This window comes from Pseudonaja textilis, chromosome 2, assembly GCF_049901715.1.
Source record: "Pseudonaja textilis isolate UNSWEBS1 chromosome 2, rPseTex1.2, whole genome shotgun sequence".
NCBI lineage: Eukaryota > Metazoa > Chordata > Lepidosauria > Squamata > Elapidae > Pseudonaja > Pseudonaja textilis.
The window spans coordinates 42,508,586-42,533,182 of NC_141991.1; the positions used below are offsets into that span (position 1 = coordinate 42,508,586).

At 34.0% G+C, this 24,597-nt stretch overlaps 1 protein-coding gene across 2 annotated transcripts in view; it reads right to left on the bottom strand.

Moving 5' to 3' along the window:
• Positions 1-24,597, bottom strand: part of PLXND1 (plexin D1) — a 184,223-nt gene that overhangs the window by 44,149 nt on the left and 115,477 nt on the right. Inside the window, exons 20-25 of one of the 2 annotated variants that reach the window (XM_087923737.1) lie at positions 22,325-22,439; positions 16,627-16,734; positions 14,740-14,852; positions 13,415-13,522; positions 12,464-12,594; positions 10,216-10,414 (exon numbers count right to left, since the gene is read on the bottom strand). In XM_087923737.1, the coding sequence (XP_087779863.1) occupies positions 10,216-10,414; positions 12,464-12,594; positions 13,415-13,522; positions 14,740-14,852; positions 16,627-16,734; positions 22,325-22,439 (774 nt within the window). Of the gene's footprint in view, positions 1-10,215; positions 10,415-12,463; positions 12,595-13,399; positions 13,523-14,739; positions 14,853-16,626; positions 16,735-22,324; positions 22,440-24,597 lie in introns of both variants that reach the window. The other variant, XM_026722891.2, reaches the window with a different exon arrangement.

Genomic DNA, 24,597 nt, shown 5'->3' on the forward strand with positions numbered 1-24,597 from the left:
CTCCAACAAACAAGGCTAAACCTCCACCCAAAATCTATTAAAGTCTGAGAGACAAAATACATGTCAATCATACAGCTGCTTCCAAAGCTAGTGAATGTGCTTTATGAGAAGGCCACACTGACAGAACTGGTATTTATTGCCATGGCATCAAATATACTGCATCTGATTAAACAGAGTGCATTAGTTTTTTTCTACTTTGTTTTGAAAGATACTGCTGCAAAGAAAGCTGGGGCTTTTCAGCCACTGCTGCAGTTTTTTTCCAACAAGTTTAAAGGCAAGGATTACTGTTGAAGAAAGAACTACAAAATGTAGCCATTACGTGATTTTTTTTCTTTGTTTTTTTTTTGTTATTTGGGATAAGAAACACATTTAAAAATGGAAAAGGAAATACATAGGAAATAATTGCTGATGAAATAGCATTGCTTGGAATGTCTTGCAAAATTATTGTGGGAAATAGGTTTGGAAATGACTTGGCTTTTTATTGTGTGAGAAAATGATTAATAGGTTTCTTAAAAGGAAAAAAAAATCCATTGTATTTGTTGTTGTTTTTTAATTAGACATTTTGACTGGTGATTGTAATATGGTTCCTTCAAAGTAATCCTGAACATAAAAATAACTTGCATGAATAAAAATAGCAAATTGGCATTTTTTCTTTCAAATGTTCCTTATATGATGTTTTCAAGCTGCTTCTCTATATGCCTCAACATAAATGGCCACTTGAAAAACATAAAATGGAATATAAGGCAAATTAATATGCTATTCTTATACCAAGACAACTTTATGCTATACTATAAAGAAGCTGGTTCAAGCACAGCATGTTGTACAAACACAATGTATTGTGTTAATTCTAGAAAGCAAGGTTTTCATGGTTTTGTATATGTATATCATCATCATAATGTTAGAAAAGTTTGTATACCATCTAAATTCAAGATTATGGAACCATGTTAAAATGAGCTATAAAATGCCTAGGATGCAAACAAACAAAATCTATTATGGTTTCTTCTAAAAACTTCAAGCAGTTACAAAGCAAGGCAGCCTTTATGCAAGGATTACTTGTACGCTGACTATGGTAAATCAAGGCCTCTTGGAGAAATATCACAATTTCTTTCTTACTTAAATATAGAATAATTTCCTTACAACTTCATCATTTTATAAACATTATGGCAAATGAAAAGTAGGTTCTGTTCAGAACCAGCTTTGTTAAAAATAACCACATATCATAATTTAAAGATTCTTGTTAATATATTTGCTTTTTTGTTTCTGTTATGTTTCGTGTTTTCAATGCTAAAGGAATTTTGAGGTGTTGAAATACAGCTGTAAGACATTGATTTATACTTAACCACAATTAGTATAGATTGTGCTTATACATACATTTAAATTCAAGTTATCTAATCTATTGGAAACTGTTATTTAACAATTATAACCTTGCTGAATTTACCCCAATTTAATATGTCAAAACTGAAGCATTGAATTACTATTGCATGCTTTCACATAATTTGTCAAATAATTTGTTTTAAAATATCTATCTATCTATCTATCTATCTATCTATCTATCTATCTATCTATCTATCATCTATCTACCTATCTACGTACCTATCTACCTTCCTACCTATCTACCTATCTACCTACCTATTTTCATTCCTTATGGTCTTCAGCCAAAACCTGACTCAAACAATAACAAGAAAAGGAAGAAAAAGATTCTGAAGTGGTATTATAAATTTATCCTTAAATGTCCAAATTCGATGTGACAGTATTTATATTACTAGGTATTACTAGGTAAGAGCCATGGTGGTACAGTGGTTAGAATGCAGTATTGCAGGCTAACTCTGCCCACAGTCTGGAGTTCAATCCTGGCTGGCTCAAGGTTGAGTCAATCTTCTATGCTTCCAAGGTTGGTAAAATGAGGACCCAGATTATCGGGAGCAATATCTTGACTCTGTAAACCACTTAGATGGGGCTTTAAAGCACCGTAAAGTGGAATATAAGTCTAAGTTACAGTAAATTACTTGTTACAGCAAATTACTGTCTCAACTTTTTTTTTTGGCACAAGAATCCACATTCCCACTGATCAAGAGCTTCCTAGAATATGAGAAACATCAAGATGGGAATTCTATGGAAGAGATCGATCTAGCTATGTATTCACGCTGTTCACACATATACACATTCATGCTACCCATAGCTTTGATTGAATCTGATGAATCAAATCTTGCAGATATACCAAATCAGTAGACAATGAAGGACTGAGGCTAGCCTAATCTAATTTACTCTGCACTAAGAACAAAACAGATTTTCTTATTAAATGTTGGACAGCTTGATTGGGGCAACAAAGAAGGCAGGCAGAATCTTACATAAAGATACTTTTTTGAAATATAGGTTTATCATTGCGGTTGCCTTTTGCTTACACAATGGATAACTATGATTGACTATTTTGGAAGTTTGCATTATTAGAAAGCTCGTGCTTCAATATTCTGTTCTGGAACACAAATGGATGGATTGTTTGGGAGGGCATTAATGTAAAACAAATGTGTACATCATATAATGCTAACTTGTGAGGAAAAATGTAAGCAGCAGGATTTTTTTTCACCACACAATTGTTAAGGACCTTTGCAGCAGCTGTTTCAAATACATGTTGAGATTAATGGAGATAATTGAAAAACTAAAAACAGATCTAACATAATATATGTCTCATGGCCTAATGCTACAAGAGAATTAATATGTGTACAAAAACAACTTGTATGAGTAGATATATTTCACAGAAACAAATTAGGTACATTTTGACAATATCTGACTAGCATATTTTATATATATAATGTATAATATATATGTATATTTGTGTGTGTGTGTGTGTGTGTGTGTGTGTGTGTGTGTGAACAAATTAAGATGGTGCTTATATTTTTTAAAGAATTCCATTTCTCTACTGGAAAGAGGAACAAGCCTTCAACAATTACAGAAAGTTATGATTTATTTTCTGTGATTCTAGAAATCTGCTGAATGAGTTTTTGGAAATTAAAAGTGTGGGTATAATTAGAAGTTATGGTATCATCAACAGATTGAATAAAAATCTCATTATGGTCACCACATATAAATGAGTCACTAAACATTGTACTAATGAAAACACTGTGGAGTTATAGTTCCATAAAACAAAATTGATTTTTGGAAAGTCTATTTTGATTTTTTATTCATTAACACTGCCCTCTTCATGAAAGAGTTTTGGAAACAGATGATGGAAAGCAAATAACTGATGAATCTCTTAGGCACATACCATCAATCAATACGCTGAATTGTCTAACTTAATCAAGAAAGGAACTTTTCTAGTTTGCTATGTCATATATTAAGAAGTAAACACTGAAAACGGGCGAAGTACTTGAAGACAGACCAAGTTTTAGAGTTTTACAGCAAGATACTGGTTGAAAGGGACGTGGTGGCTCAGTGGCTAAGACACTGAGCTTGTCGATCAGAAAGGTCGGTAGTGCAATAGTTCAAATCCCTAGCGCCACATAACGGAGTGAGCACCCATTACTTGTCCCAGCTTCTGCCAATCTAGCAGTTCGAAAGCATGTAAAAATGCAAGTAGAAAAATAGGGACCACTTGATGGGGAAGGTAACAGTATTTGTGCGCCTTTGGCATTTAGTCATGCCAGCCACATGACCACAGAGACATCTTTGGACAGCGCTAGCCCTTTGGCTTTGTAACAGAGATGAGCACCGGCCCCTAGAGCCAGGAACAACTAGCACATATGTGGGAGGGGAACCTTTGCCTTTACTATAATGTAAAACCCTTCTTTCAGATATTGGATAAAAGGTCCTGCTAAAATAAAAGCAGTGTTTAAAAAAGCAAACCAACTTTAGACTCACTATAAAGTTTGAAAAGTCATTTTTTCCTAACAGCAGACTATTTTTAAGAAGATACCACTCAACACTGGTACCAAAATGAATCCCTGCATGATTCCTCCTCCTCCCCTCCTCCTCCTCCTCCTCCTCCTCCTCCTCCTCCTCCTCCTCCTCCTCTCTCTCCTTCTCTTCTTCTTCTTCTTCTTCTTCTTCTTCTTCTTCTTCTTCTTCTTCTTCTTCTTCTTCTTCTTCTTCTTCTACTACTACTACTACTACTACTACTACTACTACTGCTACTACTACAAAAAAGATAATGATTTTTGAAGAAAAATCTGCTGCTGCAATTAGATTAGAGTGAACATGAAAAAGGAAGGACTTACAGAGATAAATGAGAGCCATATCTATAAATGCTGGCTGTTGAGAATCATAGAATGTTGGAATTGGGTAGTTAAAGGTATTGTGAGAAAGTGGTCAAAGTCAGAGCTTAAGAAGAGCTCTTGGATGAGAAGCGAAATGTCTTCAAAGAAAAACCAGAAAGTCCAGTTGCCTCTCGAAAAAGTACCTTTGGTAAAAGTCAACTTTAATAAGAAAATTGGAAAAATATTTATAAATGTATTTATCTAAAATATTCTGAGGATCCTAATAGTTTGTGGTCACCACCTCCAACATTTTATCTCCAGTTTAGGAGAAACAAATTTTGGATATATCAAGAAGCCTCTCCTAACCTAAATGCAAGGCAGTATTCTTTGTTCGAGGTTTACAATTTTGTTTTCAGTTACGTTTGACTTGCCTTACTAGTTCCAAAGCAATAAGAAATGTGACTGCTCTATAATGTTTCCTACATAGCAAATAGCTGATGATTTACAACTTATTCCCAAGTCTGAAAAGGAAACAGATTTGTGATGCTTCAAACACCATCTTAAAATTATTCTTTCTGTGCATAGGATAATCCCTGGTATCTCATCTAGGAGGATTAAAAAGACACTTATTTCAGTTCTCATAAGTAGGTTCCAAATCTACAGATTGCCTTCAATTAAAACAGAGGCTTATCAAGACTGACACCTTACTATGTTGTCCTCCAGTTTGTAAGGTAGCCAAAATATGGTGGCATAATTTGTTCCATTCAAATAGCCAATCTCGATTCTGACTCAGAAATAAATCTCTTTAGCAGTGCCAACCCTACAGGTTTAATAGAGACAAGTGAAGGACAGCAATTCATTGCTGAATTTCCTTTCCCACTAGCATTCCTACTTTTACTTGCTAGATCAGAAAAAGCAAACACTCCCAGTAGGGTCACCCAAGGAGTGAAGGTTGTGTCAGTTGCCTGGTTAAAGGAAGCAAGCATTTATATTTTGGTAGCAGGGATATAGAAATATGCTGGAAATGGATTGTTGCTTTTATGATATTGATAAAGGCAATATTTTTTCTATAAATATGATTTTATTTTATGCATTACTATTATATTAATCCTCCCTTCCTTTCACCCATCTCCTGCCACTTATGACTGTATGACCGTAACTTTGTTGTTTGTATCCTAACAGATTTTTGACTGTTTTCTAGTATGGTTTGATTGCTTATTGTGCCCCATGATTATTATTAAGTGTTGTACCTGATGATTCTTGACAAATGTATCTTTTCTTTTATGTACACTGAGAGCACATGCACCAAGACAAATTCCTTGTGTGTCCAATCACACTTGGCCAATAAAGAATTCTTTTCCATTGTTCATAGGAGAAGGCAAAGGTAAACCACACCTGTATTGTACTAAGAAAGGCACATGAACATACAACATAACATGATTGATAATGTGCTGCACGATAGGCCTCTCAGGTTAGATCACGTTCACTAAGGAAGTGACTTTTTAAAGAAGACCTGAGGATCCTTTGGAGTACTAATATTTCTGACATGACCAGATTAAAACTGACGTTGCCACGCAGGAAAAGAAAATTCAAACTTGTAAGACTACAGTGAAAACATGGAACTTAAGACGTATGAACATGGAAAAACACAACACGGTGAAAGAAGAAATGAATTAGTTACGCACTGATATTTTACATAACTGCAGATTGAAGTGGACTGGAATTGTACATATTCTGTCAGAAGATCATACTCCGGACATGGGGAAAAAAGGGAATGGCAATGCTTTCATTTAGCAAGAACAGTACTTGGCCTCAATATAGTCAGTGACCAAATAATATAAATCATTCTTCATGGACATCTCTTTAAGATGACCAGTTTATGTTTCAACCACTGATGAAGAAGAGGAGGAAGTGATGGGTTTTATAGTCACATTTAATTTGAAATAGGCAGAACGTGCTAGCAAGATTACTTGCTAGAGGTTCATGATCGGCATGCCAACATTAGAAACATTAAGGAGGAAAATATACAGTTGTTGGGCTGTAAGGCCAAGGAAACCAAAATGAAGTAGGAGAATGATTTTTGCCAATCCAGTGATTTCTTCATTGCTAACCCAAACTTAAACAACTAAAACAATGTTTATATACATTAACAACATCAGATGAAGCACAGAGAAATCAAATAGAGTATACTATTAATGCAGAGACAGAGTTCAGTGATGATAGCAAAGATGTTGCCTGAGTCTTACTATCAAACAGAGCACAAATTGCACATGTGCAGTTTCCAAGTAAAACAAAAGTGGAAGAACAAAGCCAACCATGTTTCTATGATATGATTTTGAACATATACCCACCATTTTCAAGGAAAACATCAGTAATCAGTTTGGTGCCTCACTGATAGTGAACCAAAGGAATGTGAAATGAAAACAAATACATTGTTAAGGATAAATGTGAAAAGAGACTGTCATTTTTATAAAAAAAACCCAGAAAAAAGTAACTGGATAACTGAACACATGGTGGAAATTGCCAGGAAGATAAACCAATGCCAAGAAAGACAACAATCTCATGAAGGAATGAAATAAAGAATTCCAGAGGCTGTTAGAAGAAACAAGAAGCAGCATTATGACATCTATAAAGATAGTGAGAATGAAAACAGATACAGAACTATCAAGAAAGTCTTCCAAAAGATTTCTGAACTCTGATGGATTTTCCAATCTCAATTTAGTGTGCTACGTGATGTCAGTGGACAGATAGTATCTGATTCACAAAAGATGGAAGAGTATATGAAATTCTACACAGTACAGATGTCAACATCCAAGATATTTTAGGAAATATTCCATACTTACAAAAACCTCTAGTACTATAAGATGAAGTTAGATCAGAACTCTGGTCAAGTGTGACATATATTCTCCCCTCAATTATTCAACCTATATACTAAGAGGTGTGCCATCAAATTATTTTTTCACAACTGTGGTAACTGCAAATGGTTGCTAATTGAGGTAGGTATGTACACTGAGTTTTAGCAGAAAAAAACACCAGGCAGAAAGATAGCACTGCCTTCGTCCTCAACTCTTTCAAACTGTCCTAGTTTACTGGCAGGCTATTTTAGATTCAGCCAATCATATTGCTCTGCAAAATACCAAAATTACTCTATTATCACACCTTACATGAAGAATCAATGTCTGTATATAACATCTGTCTTTTTTCCCTGTTCTTATAGCTAGGATAATCACAGATTTAAAAGAAGTAGGGGGATTCACAAAATAGTTCATGTTTTAGATCAATGGTTAAGATTTTAAACTGTATTTCTGTTTCCTACTACAACTTTTTTATCTTTTATTGTTCCTATGTGCTTCAAATAGATCCTTCAAACAAGTCTCCTGCCCTCATATGATCATAAAATAGGATCTATGGTATTAAAAATGCTGGGCAATGTACAATTCCTTCTTCACTTGTACTGGAATTAAGGAATTGAAAGAAAGAGAGCCCTGAAAGCTGCAGATATTAATTTCTTTCATAAGATATCCTACTCAAATCCCATAGGATAAAACTTGATTTCTTCCAGAAAATTATATATTATTGCTTTATATTCCCCCTCAGGAGATATTAGACAGTCAGCTTTGGTGGTATCAGATTCCAACTGAGTTCTTTTTTCTCAAGAGAGGTTTCTGCTTTCTTACAGTGAGTTTATGCAAGATCAGTAAATTTTAGCACCAGTTTTTTTTAAAAAAATCCAACTTGTTTCTTAACTTTTCCCAATTCCTAGTTTATCGAATGGCTAGCATCAAGCATACAATGGTCTTTTGCAAAGCACTAAAAACATCGAGTCCCGGGGCCCTGATAAGGTGGGAAGCCCATGTCAGGACTTTAGTGATTGTAAGTCCTCTCTGGCTGCTATTTTGTATTATTTTTATTTATTTTTACTCTGGTTGTTTTTGTTTTTTTGTTTTTTGTTGCTTTCATTGTGAATTAAAATGCGGGGGTCTATACATTTACCAAATAAATTAATACAGGAATAACTTTATTTAAATTTTAGGCCCTCAATGTCTATAATCAAATACTATGTTTTCTTTAATGAGAGAATTCTAGATAAATGTATTTTACAATGTTACCGTTTTGTAATTAGAGCATTTAAAGATAATGATCTTTGTTAAAGATAATGTAAATGTTTAAACAAACAAACAAAAAAGGAACGCATCAACACTGTATACATTGTGTACATTAAGACTACGGTCCCAGGAACACTTTTTCAAGGGAATTAAGCACTGGCATAGATGAATGCTTTACTTTTAATGATCTTTTTTTTTAGGTACAATACGTTCTATTTTGTTTCTGCACACACAGACACGCAGGCACAAACACACATACTATTCTCTTTGGAAATAAACAGAAAGTGATAAAAAGTGATAAGAAAAAGCTGAAAAAATTGTACATACATTTATGCAAATAAAAATTCTTTCCCATTTCTGGCAACAATTTTCACTCATCCTTAAACCAGTGTAAATATTTCTTAATATTCTCACACTGTTATGTATTTTTGACTTGGTTATGACTGCATAATAAAATTCAGAGAAATGTAAACATGAAAGGATAATTGTGTTCAAGTATATATATTATATTTCTTTTTTTTAAAAGGCTGGCTCTTATTAATAGATTTCCCCCCAGGAAATCAAAATATGTCTGGTGTAATTTAGTGGGGAAAACTTGTAAATGCACATGTAGAGTGTTCACCAAATGAAGGATTCTCAAAATAATTTTATAGAAATTCGAGAAATAGTTGAGGAATCCTCAGTGTATGAAGACAGGGAACATTTATGGTAAGCATGTTTTAAAACTTAAGTTACCTCTGAAAAAAAATCTTAATCCTTCAAAGAACACTAAAACTTGAGAATTTCTTGAAAGCTGGTATCTGCTGAGATTATCTAGACAATATTTGTAAGTTGAGCTCATTACTAAGTTTTGCATAAATGGCTGCAGCTTACACTTAGATTTATTAGGTTAGTCTGGCTATGGAAATACCAGTGAGTAGTTTTCCAAAAACAGACAAAGTGTCTTGAAAAGAAATATGGCCAAAGTGAATAATCTCAATTAAATTATTATTACAAAAATTGGAGTGATTCTGAAACAAAATCTGAACAATATAAACTGAATATGGAAATTCCACAGCATCACTAATTAAATTTTTTTACACAATTTTTGTATAGAAAAACTAATCTTTGCGGCTTAAAGATCTGCTAAATATTAGAATTAAGTTGCCATACACAAGACCTTTTCTTGGTATGCAAATTATTGTTTTAACTACATTATAATGATAAAAGTGATGTTCCCTGTATTGCATCATAAGAATTCCACTGCAGTATTGAAAGAGTTACTGCTTGCTGAAATCTTTACTGAAATGCTCAAATACATTGTACAGTATTTTTAAATTGCCACAGCTGCTTATGTGTTTGTTTTTCTTTGGATTTTAAACAATTTAATAGTTCCTCAGTTTTCTGGGTGGTCCAGGCAACTCACAACCCCTAAGTCTTATATGTCCAAAGATATTGCTGGGAAGATTGAATAATAATGACATATTTAACTTATTTTTTTCTTGTGGAGTAGTGTAAAACTGCATGATTCCAAAAACAACTGAATGGAGAATAACTAAAATTAGGCAAAACTTCCAAATGTTATTGGTAAATCCTCCAATAAAGTCAAGGTACAAGTTGACATATCAGACTAATTTAGTACACTATGGTATCTCTTCTTGTGGATTGATGTATCATAATAAGATGATGGAATGCTACCTGTCCTAAATTTAAATTAACCACTTCAGGGTTAAAATTTCTATGGATTTTTTTTTTTAAAGAAAGTCATATTTCTGTCTTGACAACATTGAATATTCGATAATGATCTATCAGACAACCAGTATTAAAGTGCATAAAATGGAAAACTATATATCGCAGGTCCTAAATGTCCAGTCTTTTTTATACACAGCCATAAGGATGCCTGCCACAATTAGGGAAGTTTTCACTTCCCAGTTTCTTACTCTGAGGAAGCTGTACATGCAGATGGACATCCAGTTGGTCAGCATCTTCTCAACAACAGATTCTGTCCTTCTCAGCATAAGCTTGGGATTTTTAGAAGCGGAAGCATCAATGAGATCCACCAAGAGGTCCTTCATGATGCTGGTGTAGTACTCCAGTTTCCCATGCAATGCAACAGTGAGCAAGGAGGCCAGATTGCACCTGAAGAAAGAGTTAATGAATAAAAACTGAGACTGATAATACCACATGTGATTCATCAATCAACATGAACGGAAATTAAAACCATGGTAACCTTCCAAATTGCTTTCACAAAGCTCCTCAAAAGTGTTGATGTTTCAAGCCATATGTATCACAGCTGTGCATAATCACATTGTATTATGCCACCCTTTGACAGAAATGGATGCCAATCGTTACATGAAAAAAGGGGATAATAATAGAGAAGGTTAACACCTGCAAGTTGAGCTACAGCATGGCAATGTTTTTAAAGCAAGACAAGAACAGAAGGAGCATTTGATTTCTAAAGAAAGATATATTTCTTTGCAGATTCAGCCCTTGAGAGTCCAGGCTACTTGTTCAGATCTACATTAATAATAAAAATGGAAATGGTTCAAGGGATTGGTCCTTCTAATTTGCTCCTTTCAATTTTTTTTTCTATTTTTTTAGTATAAGGTAATATAACCTCACCATCCATCATTTAGCCATTTCTAAATTTGAGCATCTACAAGAAATTTTCTGTATTATCAATTTTCCATGTGGTTCAAAATCTGAGCATCTGTGATGCTATGGGTATTGAATGATTCTTCTAGTAAAAATTGGCAAGCCATATATGCTCAACTTGTTGCCATTAAGGCTGCTCCCCAAGTGTGTGTTTAAAAGTTAGTGAGGTAAAGCAAACTAACACATTTCCCCCCATTTCACAGATTGCAGGGGTATTAGGGTAAAAAGATCAAAAGGTTGATGTGGCATATAGACTGCCAAAGTTCTCTCTGGAATAACAAGAGAACTAAATATTGCCCACAAATACTCTGGACTGCTGATTTTTGTGAGTAACTGGCAGAAATAGATATTTTTGCAGCCTCTTGTGATCACCTGGGAGTTATAGGTTCCATCAAGCTCTAAGTCAGCCTTTTATGGCCTCAGGGTTTAACCAAACTTAATCTTTTTAATTACTTTTTGTTTCCTTAAGATTGAAATCCTTTGGAACCACAAATCTGCTAGTTACTGGTTGAGGTTCTCTTCAATCCATTTAAAAAGAAAGAAAACTACATGTTTCCAGCTTTGTAAATCCTTTTTTTTTCTTTTGTGTTTTTTTGCAATCTACAGCAAAAGGGTGATTTTAGAATTGCCTTTGGAAAGTTTTTAAATGCTATGGCTTTGTGATTAGATTTAAGGAAAGATTTGAAGTTAATTAGAAAGATGCTCCTCTGTAGGAAAAAAAAATCTGTCTTGTTTATATTTCAAACTCAAAACAAGATTTTGAAGGTCAATTACTATAGAACAAGATGGCTGCTTTAAATGAAACATTTGGTCTGTGAAGTGCTTGAGCTTTTTAATACTTTAATTCAGTTCTTATTGAAGATGAACAAATTCCTCTGCTGATTACCAATATGGACTTTAAGATAGACTTCAAAAATTACAACCCAATTTTACAAATGTTTTTACTGTGGTCGTTAAGTGAATCACACAGTTGTAAGTCTGATTCCATTCTGCCAAACAGGCCTTTTTTGCCATAAATCAGCCCCCCCCCCAAAAGGCTGAAAATTGTGGCCACGTGATTGTGGGACACTGCAACGAATTGAAATATAAATCTTTTGCCAAGCACCTGAAATGCAGTCATGCAATGTGTGTGTGTGTGTGTGTCATTTTATGTTGGCTAGAAGGTTTTACAGGCTGTAAAGGACCCTTTCTGAGGCTGTTGTAACTCAGGACAATCACTAAACAACTGGTTATACATTGAGGATTACCTGTATAGTTATAAAGATTTTTGTTATGTAATGTTCATAATTAGCACTATGTTCTAGTTTATTAAATAATTAAATAATTAGTTTTCTGCAAGCACAAGTAATAGGTTTAAAAAACAGAGCAACAGTACAGAAAAATATAGAAAAAACATTCTATTTTTTCAGAAAGCATTTTCAATGAGAAAAATAATCAGGGTAGACTCATCTAATTTTTCAGAATAACAGCTGCAGCCAGCTTGAATTAAGTTTGTGCTATCACATGCTAGCTTAAGGTTTCCAAGAGTCATACCTGTCTCGTACAGCAAAATCCTTTTGCTGCTCAAGAGCATGGACAAACACAATGAGAAAGTGCTTGTTGTTAAGTAAGGTGGAGAACAATGCAATTCCTTCTTCCATATTTGGTCTACAGTTTTCAGGAATCTGAGGAAAAATCAGCAGTCTGGATGAGAACTGAGTGCTTCATATTTTTCTTTCATCACGTAATGTACAAAATAAACCTGCCAATAACCACACTGAAACCAATAGTAAGACATACCACCCTAGTATGCAAACAAAGGAAATTAATATTGAATTTCCTATTATGAGCCTAATTAATCAGATACATATATTATCTGATTTTTAAACTAGATGTTTGAGCTCTATTGTGCCAAAGCTCCTCCAATTTAGTCAACCCTTTTAATGGTAAGTCTAATAGAGATTTCATTATGATTTATACAAAAAATAGACTATTCCCTGACTTTACCTTAAAGAAAAGAAAGCAGCAATGGAATTCCTTGCATTGCACTCACGTACTTTTTAAAATTAAACTTGAATCACTAAGCACTATTTTTAGAGTAATGAAAATAGTAACCATATGGGCTTATATCAGACTGAATTCTTTGGCTGAAATGAATTACTTTAGACATTATGGACAAGTACTACAGATGTAAAGAATGCAAATAAATAAATATATTAACTAATCTCTTCAAGAATAAGCCAAAGACTGAATATACAGTAGTTATAGTTACACTATACCATGTATTTTCACAAACATTTAATATGTTTCAATTCTGTGTAAGTCATAAAGAGATCTCAACAGTTTCTTCTATTTACTTGAGAAAACTTTTTACTAACTACTCTGTTTTTTCTTTTCCGTGATCCCAAATATATCGTATTCTTAAGCACCCATAATAAAATGATGAGCTGATCAGTACTATGGTGGGTATAATAATTAAGCTGGATTTACCAAAAAATCACATACTTTCCATTCCCCCAACAATAATGGGTGAGTTTCTTGGATTTGAGACCCCATCTGGGAATTGAGATGCTGGGAAGGCAGTATGTATCGCTCCTCATAGAGAGAAGAACACTGGAAAAAATAAACAGAGGAAGAAAGAATTTTGAATTTAGCAAGAAAGAGGCATAGTTTAATTCTTCATGTCTTTGCTAAATTGCACGTTAACAGAGCAATAATGTTTGACAGCTATAAAGAGATGTCATGACATGAGACCACTCATAAGAAAAAAAATAGCAATAGGAATAGCACTTAGACTTATATGCTGCTTCATACTGCTTTACAACACACTTTGAGGAATTTACAGAGTCAGCCTAATGCCCCCAACAATCGGGGTCCTCATTTAACGACCTCTGAAGGATGGCTGAATCAACCTTGAGCCAGTCAGCATTGAACTCCTTGCTGTATGCAGAGTTAGCCTGCAATATTGCACAACTCTTTATATAACTTTATAAATAAACTTATATGTCTTATGGAACCTTTAAACTCCTGACTGCAGATTTCTGAATGAACAAATAGAACAACTTTTGACAAGCCATGTTTTGGAAAAACAAAGCTCTCACAATATTGAGATCATGAACTCAACCATCCAACATTCAGGCTTCCCCAGCAAAAAGAGAATTATTCAGGATTAATCCACAAGCAGTGGCTATGGGATAGCTGCACTATTGCACCTTAAAAAAGAGTAAAAGAATAGAACTGATTTATTCTTCTACATTTGTAGAATTGCCTAAAGTTTGAGTAAAAAAAAACTTTTGAGTTTTTCATTCAGAATATTTTTTGATATAATGTGGTTCCTTATATTTTATTTGCTTTCATTTATTCTGCTTCTAAAATTAATGTTGGCAAAAATGTGGGGGAAACAACTTTAAAGGGGGAATAGAGAAGTCCCATCAAAAGATATAAGCCTACAGTTTTTCACAGATTTCCATTTTTAAAGAAGTGTTCATCAGATACTTGCCATACATTTTAGTAATTTTCTAAAGCTAAAAGTGGTAAAAAGTCTGCTCTGTGAAAAATTAATATACTATTTTATGTGCTATGTATCAGAATGATACATATTTATAGCATTCACACCTCTGATAACAGACAGCTTGACAAAAACTGAAACATATATGCATAAATACATAGAGCTTAAAATCACCAAAAATGACAATTTATAATGTATGGTTAGAATTTTAAAACCTGTTTATAATCTGAAAATAAGGATTTGCACACTACTCAGAGTTAGCTAAATAAAGTGGCATATAAAACCTATGCATAAATAATAGTAGTATGCTACTTTGTCTTACTTTGGGAAAGAAAGTGCGAGTCACGAAGTATTTATATTCAAGAAATGGGATTCCTTGGCTGCGATTTAACTCCTTGGTAAGATCTGTCATATCTGTCTGAAGTTCAGCAAAACCTGATTGAAGGAAATCATAATGAGGAGAATAAGCCACTTTCATTCAATGTAAAACTTGTTCTGAATATACCACAGTATATTATTCTACCTAATCTGTAGCAAATTTTTCATGTTAACTATTTCCCAAACAAAATCCCTTTATACTAGGCAGATTAATGGGCTGACTTTTTTTTATAGTTTTTTGCAGCCAACAATATGCAATGCTAGTTTAACTCTTTTTAACAGTGGATTCTATAGAACATAAATTTCGCACAATCAGTAACTAAAGTTTAAGTCATACACAAGATAGCCAGCATTGGCTTTAGTATCATTGTTCTGAAAAACACCCACTAAAGATAAAGATAAATTTTGTTTTCAATTTAGGCTGTGCCTTATCCATTCAAAATAGCCACATTCAAGTTCATATAGCCAGCTGAACAGAAAATTTGAGGATGCACAATTTCAGTTTCTCTTCTCTCAGAATAATAGTTTCACACTTTCCAAGGAAAATTGCATTTTGCAGTTCTCTAAAAATCTGATTTCATTCACAAGACTCAATGTCAAAGGTGTCTGGGTTTTTTTTATGTCAGCTAACTTTCTGCAGTTCAAATGATTTATTTATTTGTTAAATTTGTTAACAGATAACAGATAATCAGAGTTCGAAGGGACCTTGTAGGTCATCTAGTCCAACCCCCTGATGCCCAAGCAGGAGACCCTACACCATTTCTGACAAATGGCAGTCCAATCTCTTCTTGAAAGTCTCAAGTGATGGCGCTCCGACAACTTCTGAGGGCAAACTGTTCCATTGGTTGATTGTCCTCACTGTCAGAAAGTTTCTCCTTGTTTCCAGGTTAAATCTCTCCTCGTTCAGTTTCCATCCATTAATCCTTGTCTGGCCTACAGGCGCTTTAGAAAATAGCTTGACCCCTTCCTCTCCGTGGCAGCCCTCAAATATTGGAAGACCACTATTATGTGTCCCCTGGTCCTTCTCTTTACTAGACTAGCCAAGCTACGCTATGGGGATACTTTAAAAGAAAAGGTTTCACTTTTCCAGTTGTGTCCAACTTTAGGGGGCAGTGTTAGCCGAGGGAACCAGCATTGTCTGAAGACATTTCCATGGTTATGTGACCATCATGACTATATGCCAAGGTACACACAACACTGTTACCTTCCCACTTAAGTGCTACCTCTTTATCTACTTACATTTGCATGCTTCTGAATTGTTAATTGGGCAGGAGGTGGGGCAAGTAATGGGAGCTCACCCCATTGCACAGCACTTGGGTCTCAATGCCTGGATTGTCAGCTTTTCAGAACACAATGAGAATACATCAAAATGATAACCAAAAAGATGGGTGGAGGACAGAGAGCAAGGGGGGGAGGAGAGGTGTAGTTTGTCATCAATCCACCAGCCACCTCCAGTGTGGAACTCCCCCATTTAATCTCCAGTCAATCAGCAGACATAGGTCTTCAGGCTCTTTCAGCAGGATAAGAAGGTGAGGGTAGATCTTAGTTATAGGTAAGATGTTCCAAAGGGTGGGTGCTGCAGCAGAGAAGGCAGTTCTTCTGGTTAATGATAGTTGGAGTTCTTTGACTGACGGGATCCAAAGTAGGCCTTCCCTGCTGGCCTGAGTAGAATGGGCTTGTCCTAGCAGGTTGACCTATACCATTAAGGGCTTTAAAGGTCATAATACATGCCTAAATTATCATATACGTAAATTGTCTTTCAAACTTTCCAGAAGACAAAGTTCTTTGCTGCCAATGGATCCCTCCGTTCTGCCCAAGTACAGAAACTTACCTTTACGGATTTCTTCCCGAATCTGGGACTCCATCTCTTCCATCTGCAGCAGAGTTTTTTGCCAGTAACGTTCTGCCCTTCGGCTTTTGGTGCAAAACACAAATAATGCTGGAATTCAAAATGGGAAAAAATTATCCCAAAGCCAAAATAACAACTAAATGTTTTATATTAAACTAGCACTAGCTTTATGATTATTTGTTTTAAAAAGTACACATAATATAATCTACTATTCCATAAGTTATAATAGCTGCTGCTATAATAGCTTTCCAATCAATTGAAAAGATAAACAACTATCAGGGCTGGGTTTGAGATTTAGTTGTGTATCAAAAGATGTTTCCAGAGTATTAGGAAGTTCAATTGTTCTTCCTACAGAAGACACCAGTTGTGATATTTTAGAAAATATCGAACACCAGAGGAATATACCTGTATTTAGATGTCAACATTTATGAAAAGTATTAAATATTAGCCGAAATAAAGCTAAACTGTTTCCTGGAAGTACCAGTAATGAAACTAGACTTTAAACATTCTGGACATATACTTTAGTATGAAAGGAGGAAAAATAAATGATAAATTATCCTCTTTAATTGGAGAAATTAAAAACAATTGAAAACAGCGGTGTCAGAAGAGCAGGTGGCTAGATATTATCACTGATATCGCACAAGCAATAGCTTTTAATAAGCAATTGCTGATAGGCCATCCTGGAGAAACTATGTCTGATGGATCAAAAAGTTTCAGAAAAGACTGAATGGCAACAATGTACATAATAAACAACTGAACTATGAAGTATATGGATAATCCATGTATCTACAAATATTAATTGTGTGATTTATTAATTATTATTTTGTTATTATTTAGATCTCCAAATGCCATAAAAGAAAATATTAGAATAAAATCAAAAGCTACAACTTTAATAAAATAAATGAAAGAAAGTTTTTGGAACAAAAATCCCAACAATTAAAAGCCTAAAAAGGCTTGGAAGAAAAGAATATGTCTGCTGAACACCAGATGACCTCTCATTGAATCCCAAGTGAGTATCTCTTGCAAGAACACTCCAGACTAGTCACTAGGACTGAAAAGTTCTCTCTCTGTTATTCACTAATAAATCAGATAATAAGGAACTAAGAGAAGTTCTGGGAAGCAGTTCAAAATCTAAAGAGCTATAGATGAAAATAGGTGCTTTTCCCAATAACTTTCCCCCAAGCTTGAAGGACTTTTAAAAAATTGTACTATGCATTTGAAATTGATCTAGAAACAATAGAAAATCTTGCATCAATTAGGAGGTATCTTATTGAGTGCAATCTAAATTGCTGTATTTTTAAATAGTGTTAGCATTTATTTTATTAAATATTTCCATAGTCCAAGGCAAAATGGTGTACTGTGATAAAAACATAATGCCAAACTATACCTTAGCACAAAAATAGGCAACCTATCTATTTTCTGCAACGGGTCTAGGAAGGACCTTTGTGAAGGATCCCAACAGCTGTATTTCAATGCCATTTGAAACTATACATGCTCTGTAGCTTAGCACTACCAGCATAAATTTAAATTCTACTTCTTCCTTAGAATGAGAGTGGAAGCTTCCGCTACCATTTTCAACTAATTATGACTGGTCTTTCAGAACCAAGGCATATAGTTAGGTCTGGTATACTGAAACAATCACTAGTTGCAAACAACAATTAAGGATAAGAAAATATAACGTATATTAAAGGAAGTATAAGATAAATATATGCTTCCTTGAGTCAAGTTTGACTCCTGGTTATTACATGTTTACACACATGTTGTTTACATGCATCATTATAGAAACACTGCTTTCTTCTGAGATATTTTTCAATCTTGCTGGTGCACTTGAAATTTCCTAGTAAAGACCATTTCTCATTCAAACATTTAAAAAAATCAGTGTATGACAGTGGAAGCTAATGTTTTCTGTCACTTCCTTGAAATCAGAACAGAGGGAAAACAAGCAGATTACATGAATCTACTGCTTATACTCTTTATGCTACGTATAAATTGATCTAATGACTGTGAACATCTAATCAGAACCTGTCTTAGTAATTAATTCTGGCACAATATTAACTATTTTGGCACAGAAAGATATTAACATTATAATCAGGCTCATTAATATGTAGCCTGCAGCAAAATTTGGCAGAATTTAACAGCACATAGCAATATGCAAGACAAATTTATGCCCAGAATGAATGACTAAAAACAATGAAATGAGAAAGTTAAACATAATTTTAATTAGCAGATTATTATTTAGTAAAAATACAATAAAAATAATTTGTATTTATATTTGCTTAACAAATTTCTATAAGTTTTATGAATAGCTTTGGCTTGTGGGGCAGAAAAGCAAGTTATAAATTGAATAAATGAAGATAATAATATTAATTATATATAATTAAATTAAAACAACTAGAAATCATAATTGTAGAATAGCTATCGCATTAAGTGTATGTGTGGGTTTTATATATGTAAAGAATTATTGAAAACCAATCTGATCTGTTTAATAGATTTAAATTTGTGTAATGTAGTATATCTGATAGTAGCTTTGTACTGAGAAATAAAAACTTTCTCTTGCAACCTATATAGCATATACTTCCAAATCAGCTGGATGTCGGAAACAGTACACGGGAAATTTTCAACCTATGACCATTTGGTCATTCCAAGTTATAACAGTGCTAAACAGAGTGGTTACAATCGGTCCTGGGAGTTCTGACTGTCCCAGCCCACTTGTGGTTATGTGATTGTGATCTGGATGCTTGGCAACCTGTCTGTACTTATGACCGATTGCCAACTGCCCCAGGAGCACATGATTGCCATTTGCAATGTTCTCTGCTGGTTTCCCTAAAAAATCTGGGTAACTTTGAGTGCTAGTCATACTCTCTCAGCCTCAGAAAGAGGCAAGGGCAAACCACTTCCATTGCCAAGAAAGCTGCAGGGACTTGTCTGTACAGTCAGCAGTAATCAAAATTGACTCAGAGTCACAAAATAAATAAATTTTTAAAAATGATAAAAAAGTATAAATTTACAAATGATATGGAAGAAAAGCAGATGCCACTTTTACAGAAAAAGAAAGGGGGAAAATATAGCAGATCTGAATAAAGGAGATATGATCTCATAAAGTGGACTTAAATGAATAGACTGCATGAAATATATTACACAAAGGTAATTTCAAATATGAATAAAAGGGGTAAAATTTATGTTAGAAAGTATAAAATGATGTGGTTTAGGTTGTGCTTGCACATGAAAGTAGGAATCTCTCAGTTGATGATAGATGTATGCTATGCTCCACTGAATGTCAGTGTTGGAAGAACCAAATATAATTTAGGGAAAACAGAGATCATCTATCTATCTATCATCTATCTATCTATCTATCTATCTATCTATCTATCTATCTATCTATCTCATCTATCTATCTCTATCTACCTATTCATTTAATTTATATGCTATCAATCTCATTCTGAAGGTGACTCTAGACAGTTTACAATCATTAAAAACAATAAAAAATACTAAAGTAATAAATATTAACATTAAATTAGTTATGCTTTGAATGTGCTTAAATGATTCAGAGCATAAAAGATCTGTTTTTCCATAACTTATAAATGGCAAAAAAATTAATGGGTATATATCTGAAAGCATGATTGATTTTGTTTGTTTATGATAAAACTCTGAGAAAATTAGAGAGTGCTAAGAAGGTAATGAGATGTTCTGATTGAAGAAAAGGGAATCTTGGAAGTGCTAAGGTGGATCATAGGAAGAGAAATATTGAGGAAAAAGAAAGTTAAATACAAGAAGGAAATAATGGAAGGAAAATACATATCCTGATTGAAAAAAGGATTATAAAATAGATTAATCTCCTAATATCTATATCTATCTATATATACAGGAACAATGCTGCAAAAATGAGCATGGTAAAAAAACTTTATATAATGGCCAGACTGAAAAAAGTATAATGCCAAAGAATGTTAAAAAGCATAAGGAAACCATAAGGTTATAGAGAAAAAGAAAATGCAATGATTCTGACGTGGATAAAAATTGTTTTGTAAATGAGTGGAAAAGGCTAAACAAGAAGCCTCTGGCAGAATGGATGGTATTAGGAATTAAAAGTGAGGATTAAATGTTAGTGAGCCAAGGAACATTTTAGACATTTTATCTGAATGATAATAATACATTAATGAGTGGAATTAATTAAATATTAAAGTCCAAGAAAAATGGATGAAAATGAACTCATATGCTGTGAAAATGTTTTTTAAAAATAATGCTGCGGGTATAAATTCAAAAGTTACAGGACAATTGATTATTAAGTGTGCCTAAGGAGGCATATAATAGAATCCTGATTAAGACATGCAGATAACCAAAATTTGGGAAGTGTGCAAACTAGATTTTTGCTCTTTAGCAGAAATGTATGAATGACAGTTTATTGTATGTTTGTTGACCTAGAGAAAGCATATGACAAAGCAAAGCAACTTGATTGATAATGGCTTTTTCTGCAATTATAGAGTTAAAGCTTGGTTGTTGGATGCATAGATATTAGATGATATAAATAATGCATGTGATAGATGATATAAATAATGCATATATCAAAATAAATGAATTTGTGTACCTAGGCATAATGTTTCCTAAAGATAGGAAAATGGTTGGAGAAATATTAAGATATACAAATTACAGCAGAAAAGTGATAGGTAATATGCAGTATCTTTGAGAAATGAATATTTACTGGAAGAAGTAAAAATGGTTGTTTATCAGATTGTGGTTCTATTCACTTTGTTATATGGAAATTAGAATTGGATATGTCACAAGGAACATAAAAAGTTGAATTTTAACCAGAATAAGATACTTATGCAACAGGTGTGGTGAAATGAGAAGAGTTAAGAATGAATGGGTGTTGAATGAATATGGAAAGAATAAACACTGAGCAATGAATGTTAAGATAGTCTGGTGATAGAAACAGAATGAAGACTGTATTGGGAAATAAAGTATATGAAAGAAGAGTGAATGGATAAAAAAAATAAAGTGGGAGACTGAGAAAGTGGTTAGATGGATTAGACAATACACTCAAAATACCAAGAAGCTTTAAAAAACCCCAAAGGCCTGTTGAAGTGATATATGGACATGATAGAACTAAGGATGGTTTGCTAGGACCGAAATGTATGGAGTGATATAACTCACTTTTTATGTTCCACTTTGGCAATAAATATAGAAATAGGTTATATTGAAATATCAATATTTAGTTTAAATTTGTACAGGAGTAGACAGCTGATATTCTACATGCTTACATATTCTACATGATTATTTTCTGCATGTTCTAGAGCCACCAAATAATTGTCAAACCTTAATAGTTTAATTTCTTGCCAGTTTAAATGACGAAATGACAGTTATGGACAGTTAAGAGTCTGGACTTATTAGTCTAGAAAAAGGGGAAAAACAAGAGACTTCCATATAAATCTACAAAGTTGCGTTCTGCTCATATGTACAATGTCAATGTCATCATATTCTTGCCTTGTTGCTTTGCCTTCTGACTAAGGTCAACATCTTTTAAAAAATCCTTAAATCCCAAAATAATTACTGAAAAAATGGTTATCACATAAATGTTGCCCACCCAATCTCCTATTAAGGCAAGTACATTATTTTATAGATATTAACAATTTCAGGGTGTTGAAAATGCATGCTTAACACACTCGGAGTCAGTATGGTTTCTTACCTACAATAGAGAACAGGAGTAAGATGCTACAGATGACTATTGAAACTGTGATAGCTGTTTCACTTCCTCCAAGATGCAACATAGCAATTGTTTGATTGAATTTCCCAACTTGGATCTAAGAAAGAACAGAGAGAAGCGATCGCCCACTTATTTAATGAGAAGAAAGAAGAAATAAAGAAATCACATTATAAGGGAAAGATGCTTGACACGAATGCCTGAACTTAGCAAAGTATATGGTTTCTAAAATTTTGCAATAATCGCAATAATGTAATTTAATAGCAAGACTTATTTTGATTAGCATTTCCAGATCTGAAAACTGTTATCTCAGGCCTGTGTATGCATACAAAGAATAATGAGCTTGAGGATAACGACACTCAGACAAATTGGCAAAAAAATGAAAACAGCTGCACAGAGGTTACATGATAATACTACTAGGATATCAAGTAAAAGATTAAAGTTAATATTTCTGCTCAGCAAATAATCCTTATAAAAAGTATGTCAAGTTCTTTTAGGTTTTTTTTTCTGTTATGTTTTTTTTAAAGTATAAATACCTTTTCAGGAACTGTCTGCACCCCAAATATGAATATATCTATAAAATAATTTATTTACTTTCAGCAAATTTTATTTTGCTTTGAAGTTTATCCATTGCATTTCCAAGTTAAAATAATAACAATTATTACTACTAATGATTTTAAATTTATTATTTATTTTGTCTGTTGTTAACACCCCCCTGTAATAGACCTTGGGTGGTTTTCAAAATCTAATACAAAGTTACAACAATAAAAAAATGTAAGCAAAACAAGACATCCTGTACTACAACAAGTATTATAAAAAACACATATCCCTATTAACCTCTGGCTTTGGATCAAAGAAATGTTTAAGGGCTTTTTAGAACCCCATGAGAATTGGTGCCCTTCATATCTTTGGGGGGATGCTGTTCCAGAAAGCAGGGGCAGAGACAGAGAATAGATGCTTCTTTGGCCATTGTCGCCCTCCCGGAGGGTTGAGGAAAGCCTCTGGAGCCCAGAGAGGGCAAAAACCATGGTGTAGGAGGATGACTAGGCCATGCCCACGCCCACCCAGCAACCGGGCAGAGAAGCCGTTGCTAAAATTTTTGAAGCCCACCCCTGGTTATAAAGCCAAAATTCTAAAAATGCCAATGTTTAATTTTTTTCAGCCCATACTACTTAATGGACTACTTGATACACTCTTTGTTTCCATCTGTCCTTTGCGCTTATAATGGCCAGCTATACTCTTACCTGGTTGCCCGCTCATAGAGTGAGAAGTACAGTACTTTGTTTCTTGGCCACTTCAGTGTATCAAGTCTAACTCATGTCCAGAGGAAGATTCAGATGAAGAAACTGATTTATTCACATATCTTAAATGCTCGGCAAACATGGTTTTAGGCTTCAGATTTTGAAGACAAAAATCAATATGTATTATAGTGATTAAATAAAATGAACTTTCCATATCCTCCTTTAATTAGATAAGGAAAACATGTAGCTTTATTCTTAGCTTTTAAAAACTGGCAGAACATTCCAGCCTATTACAATATAGGGAATATGGCAGCCAACAAAATCAGAGTCTTGGCAGTTTTCACATGTTTTATTTGAAAAAACAACAACCTTCCACTGGTAGAGTTTTGATTGTAAGATGAATGGGGAGAATAAAAAAGAAGTAGTAGCAAGAGGGGGAAAAAACTGAAATAGTAAATGGAGAGCATTTATAAGCAATATTATAGCTGTGAACTCTAAAATTATTTGGACCTTGCATTGCATGACCCTGAGCACAGTGTCTTATTGATATTCTTCAAAGCAGTCCCTCTTTCCAGGACTCTACTTGAATTTTGTTAATTTCAAAAAGATGACTCTTTAGAGCAGTTGCACACTTTTTCAGACTCACGTAGAAGGGTAAAAAAAAAAAGAGGGTTATTTAAGTGAACAGCAGAGAGGTGTTGTACAGATAAAAGATCTAAACTATTGGCACAGTGATACAGCACTAGAATATACCGATTTTATATCCGTTCAAAATTTTAAAAAACCTGATAGCAATAGGTCTTAAAGTCCTATACCATTTCACAATGCTTTGCAGCCCTCGCTAAGTGGTTTTACAGAGTCAGCATATTGCCCCTAACAATTTGGGTCCACATTTTACTAACCTTGGGAGAATGGAAGGCTGAGTCAACCTTGTGCGGGTGAGATTAGAACTGTCAAATTGCAATCAGCCGGCAGTCAGCAGAAGTAGACCGCAATACTGCATTCTAACCACTGTGC